This window comes from Odocoileus virginianus, chromosome 25 (assembly GCF_023699985.2).
Source record: "Odocoileus virginianus isolate 20LAN1187 ecotype Illinois chromosome 25, Ovbor_1.2, whole genome shotgun sequence".
Taxonomy (NCBI): domain Eukaryota; kingdom Metazoa; phylum Chordata; class Mammalia; order Artiodactyla; family Cervidae; genus Odocoileus; species Odocoileus virginianus.
The window spans coordinates 31,585,049-31,596,059 of NC_069698.1; the positions used below are offsets into that span (position 1 = coordinate 31,585,049).

Consider the following 11,011-nt stretch of genomic DNA (forward strand, 5'->3'; position numbering starts at 1 on the left):
ACTTTTTTGCTATTATTATTACTGTTAATCATTTTTTGATAGTAGCCCTCCAAAACTCTCTGGCTTTGCTATATATTATAAATGAACCACTTATTATTATCTTTATAAAATTTAATAAGTCTCATTTTAAATCAGTTCTTCTTTAGACTGTTTAGCTTTCCATTACCAATCCCTCCTAGAAATTCAATTAAAATGTAAACTGGATATTTTTGATGTTCTTCATTTAAAATCCCAACATTACTTTTTTTCCCTTAAACGTCTCTCTAATTATGCAGTTGGTCTACACCTGATCTTCTCTTTGGGGTCCCTGGAACATCTCACAACCTCAAAAAATTTCTCACTTCTAATACTGATGCTACTGCTGCTGCTAAGTCACTTCAGTCGTGTCCGGCTCTGTGCGACCCCATCCCTGGGATTCTCCAGGCAAGAACACTGGAGTGGGTTGCCATTTCCTTCTCCAATGCATAAAAGTGAAAAGTGAAAGTGAAGTCGCTCAGTCATGTCTGACTCTTCACGACCCCATGGACTGCAGCCCACCAGGCTCCTCCGTCCATGGGATTTTCCAGGCAAGAGTACTGGAGTGGGGTGCCATTGCCTTCTCCAGACTTCTAATAAGTATGACTTCTAATAAGTATGCGTAAATAAAATAGAGTGAGGGAAGCCTAGAGGCCTAGGATTCTTCTCTCATTTTGGTTTTTCTTTTCAATTCATGTGGCAAATGACATTATTTTTAGTTTGGACTATAAATTTCTACTCTAACTATGTATGCTGTTGGGTTGGGTGTAAAAGTGTTTGAGTCTGAGAGTACCTCTTCTCTACAGGGAAATTACAAACACATTTGGGCTGAGAACTCTCAGAGTTGAGGAATAATTCCATTAAGTTTAGAGGTCTTTTCATAGTATTTTCAGAACATTAATCTATAAAGAAGCATTTATTTTCAATACTGTTATGACTGGTCCAAATCTTTTCCCCCTTGAATTAGAAAAAAAAAGAAAAGAAAAGTGAGAATAGTAAGAGAAAAAAAGCCTTCATTCTTCAGAAACTTAGATGGAAAGTCAGGAAAGTTCTAAAATCATTAAATTTCATAATTAAAAGAATAATTTTGTTTTATACAAGCTGTGGATTCATTTTCATCAGGAATAAAATAGGTGTCCATAATAATCTGACACAATTGGTATAATTCAACAGTTGAATAGTGGAATCAATAATTGAACCAGTTGTTTTTCAGTGTGAGTGTGTGTATATACATATATATATGTATATACACACCTATGTAAGCATGTGCTAGTTGCTACAATCCATGGAGTCGCAGAAAGGTGAACACAACTGAGCAACTAGCACATGCTTACACATGTGTGCAGACATGTATGTACACATACATGTGTGTATGCACACATGTATGCACATATTACATACATGTGTGGATGCGTGTGTGTGTGTGTGCATATACACACACATGTAAGCATGTGCTAGTTGCTCAGTTATGTTCACCTTGTTGCGACTCCATGGATTGTAGCCCACCAGGCTCCTCTGTCCATGGAATTCTCTAGGCAAGAATATTGGAGTGGGTTGCCATTTCCTTCTCCATATATACACATATACATTTATATACTGGCTTCCCAGGTGGCGCTAGTGGTAAAGAACCTGCCTGCCAATGAAGGAAACATAAGAGACACTGGTTCAATCCCTGCGTCTGGAAGATCCCTTGGAGGAGGGCATGACAACCCACTCCAGTGTTCTTGCCTGGAGAATCCCATGGACAGAAGAGCCTGGTGGGCTACAGTCCATAGGGTTGCAAAGAGTTGGACACAACAGAAGTGATTTAGCACAAGTGGATATTTATATACATATAAACATTTATGTTGATATATATACATATATTTTAAAATTAAATTGATACATATATATTTATTACATATGCATATATAAAATGTATACATTTACTGAGTATTTAATTATATATATATATGTGTGTGTGTGTGTGTGTGACTCAGCTAGTAAAGAATCTGCCTGCAATGTGGGAGATCTGGGTTCGATCCCTGGGTTGGGAAGATCCCTTGGAGAAGGGAAAGGCTGCCCATTCCAGTATTGTGGCCTAGAGAATTCCATGGACTGTATAGTGCATGGGGTCGCAAAGAGTCAGACACGACTGAGTGACTTTCACTTTTACGTATATATATATGGAAAGAGACCTGTAGCAATTTTTTTTTTTTTAATTTTTTATTTATTTATTTTTCCATTTATTTTTATTAGTTGGAGGCTAATTACTTTACATCATTGCAGTGGTTTCTGTCATACATTGAAATGAATTAGCCATGGATTTACATGCATTCCCCATCCCGGTCCCCCCCTCACCTCCCTCTCCACCCGATCCCTCTGGGTCTTCCCAGTGCACCATGCCCGAGCACTTGTCTCATGCACCCAACCTGGGCTGGTGATCTGTTTCACCCTAGATAATATACATGTTTCAATGCTGTTCTCTTGAAACATCCCACCCTCGCCTTCTCCCAGAGTCCACAAGTCTGTTCTATACATCTGAGTCTCTTTTTCTGACCTGTAGCAATTTAAATCATGTTTTATTTTCATCTACTTTTGCAGTGTCAATGAAGTTTGATAACAATCCTAGTAAACTAGTTGGCCATGAACTTGTTTATTTTTCTTGCATACTTACTAAATTCATACATTTAAGGAAATATGGTGAATCTTTTAATCCTATGCAACTTTTCTTTTTAATTATAGAGTAAAAATGCTTACAAACATTTTGCAGTGTCAATTGACATTCTCCATGTAAATGGTCTCTCTCTCTCTCACATTGAGGTGTAAAATGTACTGCTGCTTCTTAAACATATCTGTCAGCATCCATATTTTAAGGATATTGAAAAGGGTACAGAGCAGAGTTTCCACTGCACTAAATTTTTTAAATTATACTTACTTACTGACACTTATTATTGAACTTGTTTACTGCAGGAAATGGCAAACCACTTCAGTATTCTAGCCTGGAAAATCCCATGGACAGAGGAGCCTGGCGGGCTACAGTCCATGGGGCCACAAAAGAGTCAGACAGGACTGAGCAACTAGGCACGCAGGCACTGACTAATAATACATTATCTTTTAGTTGATCTAAGTTTCTGGGAAATAGAAACCTTTGGTAAGCTGGGAAAATAAGTTTTCAATGTCCCCAGTGAATAAAATAGGCTACTGTGTAGGTTGGTGTAACATTAGAAGGTATTTTAATCTAATCCTTTCTCTAGAGCAAAAAAAAAGAACTGAGTTTGAGTTCTGGGTCATCCTCTCTTTAACTGGGAAAGTTATTTAGCCTTTCTCAACATTTCTAAACTTCTATAATGTTATTGTGAGGACCAGCACAAATAATTCCATATAAAACATCATTCAGCACAGTCCCTGACAAAAAGAAAGCCCCGAGTAAATAATAGTTGATATTATTTTTTATTGCTGTCATTGGGGAAATGTGTGATTACAAGGGTAAGAGGTGACGTCTACATCTAAGTATAGAAAATTTCATTATTTGCTGCAGACATAGGACTTTTTATATTGTCCCAAGTCAAAGTAGAAACTAAATAAGTTTATTAGAATGGGATTAATTTAATTACAGCACAATTGACTAAGAAAACTGCCTGCACTGTAAAACAGGAACAGGGCTAATTTTGTAGAGCATGGAGAACTCTCCGCCTCTGGTAATTATAAATATAATTCACAAAACGATTTGCCTTTGCATCCTAATAATACTCAACATTTTGTAAGTTGATGGTGTGTGTCCATAAATTTAAGCAGCAGCTTAGTAAAGAAGTAGCACAGATTTTAAAGCAGTGAGCGGTGTGCTGAAGTCTGTGCTAGAGAGAATGAATAATTAAATATTCAGGTATTGAAAGCCTGTTATTAAACCACTGGCAGCTTGAAGTCAACCATAGTAGGACCATTTGAACCATGGGAATTGGCAAATGCTACAAGTCTCAGGTTCTCCTCATTCACCCCAAAGATCTGGTTTACCAGTAAACTACTGATGTGGACATATATAAATGTGTATTTAATTGCTAGCTTTAACACTAAATGGTTTATAGACTTTAACAAGTTATGTTGTATTTCTCGCCTGCTATTTCATCATCTAGAAAGCAATACAACTACTTCTTTGTCATAAGTTTGCTTTTGATTAAATAATTTTAGCTACATGATCATCTAATACATACTTTGTAAGTGGTAGCTCATACTAATAAACCAAAATCATGTAAGACAAAACAATGAAAAGTAGAAATCAAAATTAAATGAAGAAGTTTCAGAAAACAGGGTCTTTTGCCATATTAACATGCTTCTTTAAGGAAGTGATTCTAAATATACAACAGACAAGAGGTGGTCCACTCAAGTTTCACTCACCATGAAGAGATTGCTGTGTGATCCTCCACTGTCTTCAGAGGGTGAGAAAAAGGAATCACTTCTACCCAAGCTCCTCTCTTGGTGAGCTTGTTGTTCTGGGACTGGTTCATATAAGCTGTCCATAGAGCCTTCCTGCAGTAGAGAGATTTCTGAGTTAAGGAATAACAAAATGATAATTTTCATTGGAAAGTTGTCTAACCATCTTCCCACCTTTATATAGAACCCTATCTAAATGATCCTTTGCACTGGGATTATACTTTATGGTATGCCAGTGTTCAACAGTGAGCAAGACGGCAAAGAGAGGCATTCTCAGCACTCACTAGAGAGCCAGGAATTAAAACAAAGCTCCAAGTGTTGGCGAAGGTAAAAGTGTTAGTTGCTCAGTTGTGCCCAAGTCTTTGCAACCCCACAGATTTCTGCCAGGCTCCTCTGTTCATGGAAATCTCCAAGCAAGAATATTGGAGTGGGTAGCCATTTCCTTTTCCAGGGGAATCTTCCTGACCCAGGGATCAAACACAGGTCTCCTGCATTGCAGGCAGATTCTTTACTGTCTGACCCACGAAGGAAGCCCCCAAATGAGGCAGTTTCTCAAGAAGCATGATGAGAACATAAAGTTCAAGGTACTAAGAAAAGACCTCTTTGGACACCAATAAACTTCACTGGCTGTCAGGTCAAAGTTTTTAGTTCTATGCATCCCTCTGATGAGAGTATCAATTAGTACTATGTCCTTGTATAAGAAACACAATCTGTTGTACTTCAGCTTCCTCAACTGTAAAGTTGCAGTTTCATTCACCTTACAGAAGAACTCAGGATAAAATTAAATACAGAGTATGCTTTGAAACAGCAAAAATATCCCACAGGTACAATAAAGGCATTGATATTAATGTTTAGGGTATTTATATTAATAAGTTATATTATTCACTTGCTTTTACCCTTTTTTGGAACAATGAATTTTAAAATGTTTGAACACGTAAAACTATTGTGAACTCTATGCTTCTTTGTATTTGGGAAGCAAACTTCCCGACTAATTGACTTGTTATGATTTTTTTCCTTTTAAGATTGAATTGTATTGTGTGGCATCAGCTGGAGACAGTCTTAACGGAGAGAGGTATACACTCAATATACTGAAAATTTCTAGTCATAGTAACTAATAATGCTGATAATGATGTCATCAATATAAATGTCTGCTGGATTACGAAAAAAAGTGAGTGAGAAATCATAGTACTGTACAACAAATGTTCTCATCTTTAAAAATACATTTTGTTAAGATTTAAACAAAATAAAGAGTGAATTGTATTCACATTGTCTACCTTTAAAATTTCAACCAATAAGTTCTGTGCTACTGTTCCATAATTCAAGCAGCTTGGGCTCCAAATGAATTACTGGGAAAATTTAAGACGTAGGTTAGGTCCTAAGACATGTGTGCTCTAAATAGCTAAACATGTAGGAAGGCTAAAAGCCTAACAGAATCACAAAGTGGTGACTAGAGGTTAAGCTTTGAACCTGTTAAGCGCCGGCCCGCAAACAGGGAGCATTGACGGATCTTGGACCTTGTGGTATGATGTGTAGTGGTGGTTCTCCACATTAAGTGAGCTCCCTGATGAAATCCTGGGGCTATAGCAGCGCCCACAGCTGTGGAAGGAGGCTGAAAAAATCTCCTTCCCAAAGCTGCTGAGGCTCTTGCTTCTAGGAAGCCATAGGCCAGAAAAGTAAAATTCAACAACGCAGCCGGTAAACTGGGATCAAAGACAAGCTGCCAACTGATTCAGTGACTGGATCAGTAATAAACCAAGTATCACCCTGGGATGAGGTACATGGATCAGTAATGTAAACCTTGTTTCTAAACTGGGGCCTCGGAAAGACTGGAGATTTTTGCCTCACAGCTAGATGGAGAAAGGTAAAGAGGCCAGGAAGGAGAGAAAAGAGAGAGGGGAGGATGGAGGTGAGAGGAGAGGAGAGGGAAAGGCAGAGACCGAGACCCTCGGGGAGTGTCAGAGAGAGAGAGCTATGCTTCAGCAGTAGCCAAAACACATGAAGGGATCAAAAGCTGAGAAAGTCAACTGAATTGTTAGTCTAAAAATAGAGCCATTTCCATTTCCATTCCATTGCATCAATGTAAAATCACGAAACAGGTGAAAAATAATTTAAAGAGAACATTTATCATCTTCACATGAGCTAAATAAAAAAGGAATTTTACAATTAAAATAACCTATGATGAAACCAAAACAGGCAGAAACAAAAAATAAAATAATTAAGAAGTCTTGAAAATAATATAACCACAGACATTTGCATTAATAAAAAATTGGGATGAACTCTAGACCTCTCAAAAGAATTAGAAAATGCTGATGAGTTCACCCAGAGTGCATAAAAGAATAAACAGAAAACCCACAAATCATTCGGGTAAATATGTGGAGGACATATTGAGGCATTACAACATCAGATTATCAGGAATTCTAGCAAAATAAAATGATATATTTTTCTTGCCAGTCAAGAAAACTAGGGACCAATTTTACTTATAGTTTTAAGAACTCCTAGATGTAATATTAGCAAAATTAAATTTAATAATTTAAAAATACACCATGGTCAATTACAGGAATACAAGGATATTTCAACATTTAAACATACTGTGACATGCTTAAAAAATTTTATCACTTCAATAAATATTTTAAGGCTTTAAACAATTTATTATTCATCTTTGATAAAATCTCAGCAAATTGGGAAAAGACAGGACTTCCTCAACCTCATTAGGGTTATTTATCAAAAACCTCAGGAAGACTCAATTAGAAGTAATTACATGAATGTTAGAAGCAAGACTAGGATGCCTGCCATGTAGTATTTTTATTTGTCAGTGTTATAGGGGAGAGAGAGAAGCTGAGAATGGTATAATTGCCACAGAAGAGGAAAACTTACAGATTATCTGCATAAAAAGTCTCAGAAAAAAACACAGATTATTAGAAGCAGAAAGACCAGGGTTAGATTCCTGGGTCAGGAAGATCCTCTGGAGAAGGAAATGGCAACTCATTCCAGTATTCTTGACTGGAGAATCCATGGACAGAGGAGCTTGGCAGACTAGGATTGGATTGCAAGAGTCAGACGCGACTTAGCAACTAAACAACCACCACTTCCTTGCAATATCAATATTTGAAAATCAACAACACATCTATAAATCAGCAAAAACAAATTAGGAAAAAAAAATCACAATAGCAACCAAAATTCTTTAGACCATTAGCAATAAAGTTAGCAAAAGATGCACAAGAATTTTTTAGAGAAAATTATAAAACATCTTTAAAGGCCATGAAAGATTAGAATAAGTGGAGAGTTATACATGTTTGTGGATGGGAGAACTCAACCTCAGAATGAAGTCAATTTCCTCTAAATGTGTAAAATTTAAATTTATTTTAATCAAAATCCCATCAAAACCTTTCATATAACTTGATAAGATGATTCTGAGTATATATAGAAGCAAAGAGATTTAAAAAGTCCACATTTTGAATATGAGCAAGGAGAGGACATTCTTTGGAGTAAGATATCTGCTGAGCATTAGAATTACCTTAATAGGTATGTAGAACAGTCAAGAAGAAAAGGATGGAATAAAATATATAAACCGATGGGATAAATATGGGATAAAAGATGGGATAAAATATATTAACCAAATAAAGATAGGGGCAGCATTTCAAATCACTGAAGAAATGGTGCACGGGAATTTGATTTGTAACCTTACTGGGTTACAAAGTCAAGCTAAACTCAATAACTCTATGATGAGCTCAACAAAAAAATCATCCTGCTTCTAATGAGCAAGCTTTCTAAAAGCCTTATCACCATGAAAATTTCTGGATTCAGAGTGGCCCACATAAAAGGATATTCCTGCCTCCCTTTTGAAAAATAGACCCCATTTGGAGTTTATAGATCCAAAATAATAGCAATCACCTTTAATGGATTATTTATAGTATCCTTGGTCAAAAATGGGTAGTTCATTAAGTATGGCTTTATATTTCTCTTAAAAATCCCATTTACTAAAAGATTTACAATTTCCCCCTATACTTAAGAGAATGTTTAGTTCATTCATTGACTTTCCTAATGCTAATCTTTATTCAATGCTTATTATTTAGCATCACATATTTCATAAAGATTTAAAGGTCAATATATTTATATACAGTTCCATTTTTTAATTCTGCAATCTCTCCACTAAATTGCTAGTTTTTAATCTTTTCTTTAAAATGCTGTGTCCCATATGTTCACATTCCTATAGGCACAGGTAAAATGTGTTTTGAATTATGCACCAATTCTTGGAAAAACTATGACCCCACCCCTGTTACACAGCTCAAAACATCACAGTAGGGTGTCACAACACCCTGATTGAGAGCCCATATGCTAAATAACTTTATTTATTTATTCCCCAAGAAGAAATAAAATTACCTAAAATAATTTTGATTTTTTTTTTTTACCAAGTACCTTGTGGACATTTTCTTTTAATAGTAATTAATTTTAACCACATATAAACTTGGAATGCTTACCCAAAATAAGTCAGTGTTAATGATGGTTCAACCTAAGCTAATATGTTTCTGAACAAGGATAACTTAAAAAGATGGGAAAGAGTTGGCAGTCAAATTGAGTCCATGAGGCATGGCTTTGAAGCAATCCTTTTTGAGGACGTGCCACCTTCCCTATATTACAGAGAAAGACAATCACGCTCATTATATGGTTTTATGTCTTTACTAGCAGGATTCCAAAGCGTATGCCACGCTATGCTGAGCTCTGCTCTGTTATAGAGATATTAGCATACTGATGATAGCACCATTCAGCGCGACTTCAGAACACGGTCGGCGCTGCCGCTACACTGCCTATTTCCATGGGAAGTATATTCCTGTAAACCACATATAGCTCTTTTAGAGCAACTAGAAGCAAATTCACAATACCATTTAAATCACCTGAAATGGGATTTCTCCAGTCAGATTTATATGGCACAAAGCGAAGTTGAGCACCGGCGGTTATTTTGTAAATTAGGACTATATAGGCAACCTGAACTCGATGATTCAGCCTGCCACAACTCACAATTGCATTTTATTTTTCAAGATGCTCTAAGATTAAATCCCTTATCTTGGCTTAAAATGCCTCCTGTTTAGGTATTACAACTATGTCAGCACCATCTCTACCACTTATGTTAATCTTATTTGCAATTTGGAAAGAAAACACACATAAAAGTAAACCATTTTATTTCCTCAAATGACAGGGATCTCCCATCGACATCTTGAAAAACCAATGAATAGGCATAATACCCTGCTGTAAACACAGATAGAAATGAAAAAAAAATTATTTTTGAAATCCATTTTTAGCATTGGCAGATGGTCACAATTGCAGGTTAGAGTTATAAAATATTTCCAGATCCATGACTACCTGCTAACTTCCACTGATCCACTTCAGGCTAAAGGAAAAAAAAGCAATAATGTAAAAAAGAATTTGAAAAGTGCCTATTCTCTTGAATGAGCGCATCTGCAGGACTGGATTAATCTATTGTACCTTGCATTTACAGGGCTGTGTAACTCAGAAAGCTGCCTCCATGGTGGTTTAACCAAACCAACATTGAACTGAATCCATTACTCAAACAATAAAGAAGGAATTTTGATTACTCAGAATGTCCCAAATCAAAACCAGTAACCCCAATGCAGCATATTTTGCAAAATAAAAATTCTTGTGCTCAATAATGAAAAGAAAGTAGTTTCTCAGAAAGACTATCTACATCTCACACTTAGAAATTCAATATCAAATTGTTAAGTAATTAATCATTGTTACAGACAAATATATGTTGTTTTTGTAAATTACTTGCCTCTGAGTTGGCTTAAGTTCTTTAATGAAAATGTTTCCTTATTTTTCTGATGTAGACTTTCTTATGAAATCCTAAAATGTATTAATGTCACCACTTAGGGGGTTTAGGGTAGACCCTAGTTCCAGACAATAAACTAAAAATGAGGATATAAACGGTACATGTATTAAAAATCTTACCAGCGAAAAGCAGAAGAGATTCATTTTGGTCAGTTTCCGCCCCTTGTCCGGTGCCCTCTCTCGGCTTCACAGCTGTTTGGACAGTGCTCCCAGGAGATTACTCCAGAGTAAAATCCTTGCCATAATCCCAGGGATTCACAGACCATTATCAAATGAGATAGGTCTTTGTTGAACAAACAATTTTCTAAATTAATGAGGAACCCTCACTAATAAAAGGAGAGAAGGAGACTAACCGTGATCTTTGTAAACAGATTTCAATGGTGACAATAATATTCCTAAAATCTGGAAGAAAAATGCAGTGAAAACAACCGTAGTCCTATTTGAGTTAAAAATATGAAGCACACCCTGGAGAAAATGGCATTCTCTGACATGAAAGTAACCCCTTCACTTGAAAGGGTTGGTTCAAAGCTCAGTACCAGGTGCTACCCATCACCCATGTCTTTTTCCTCTTCCACTGATTAAAATAATGTTGGATGCCTTATACTTTTTATGATGGTAAATTATGCATCATTTAAAATTTCCCATTTTAACCATTTTTAAGTGTACAGCTTTGTGGCATTGCATATACTCGTGTTATTGTGCAAACATCATAGTCATCCATCTCTAGAACATTTCCATTTCT

At 36.3% G+C, this 11,011-nt stretch overlaps 1 protein-coding gene across 1 annotated transcript in view; it reads right to left on the reverse strand.

Annotated features, from left to right (window-relative positions):
• Window positions 1-10,413, reverse strand: part of LOC139031076 (putative uncharacterized protein ENSP00000383407) — a 43,192-nt gene extending 32,779 nt beyond the window's left edge. Inside the window, exons 1-2 of the mRNA XM_070455197.1 lie at window positions 10,390-10,413; window positions 4,390-4,521 (exon numbers count right to left, since the gene is read on the reverse strand). Coding sequence (XP_070311298.1) covers window positions 4,390-4,521; window positions 10,390-10,413 — 156 coding nt within the window. The remainder of the gene's footprint in view (window positions 1-4,389; window positions 4,522-10,389) is intronic.
• Between the last annotated feature and the right edge of the window lie 598 nt (window positions 10,414-11,011).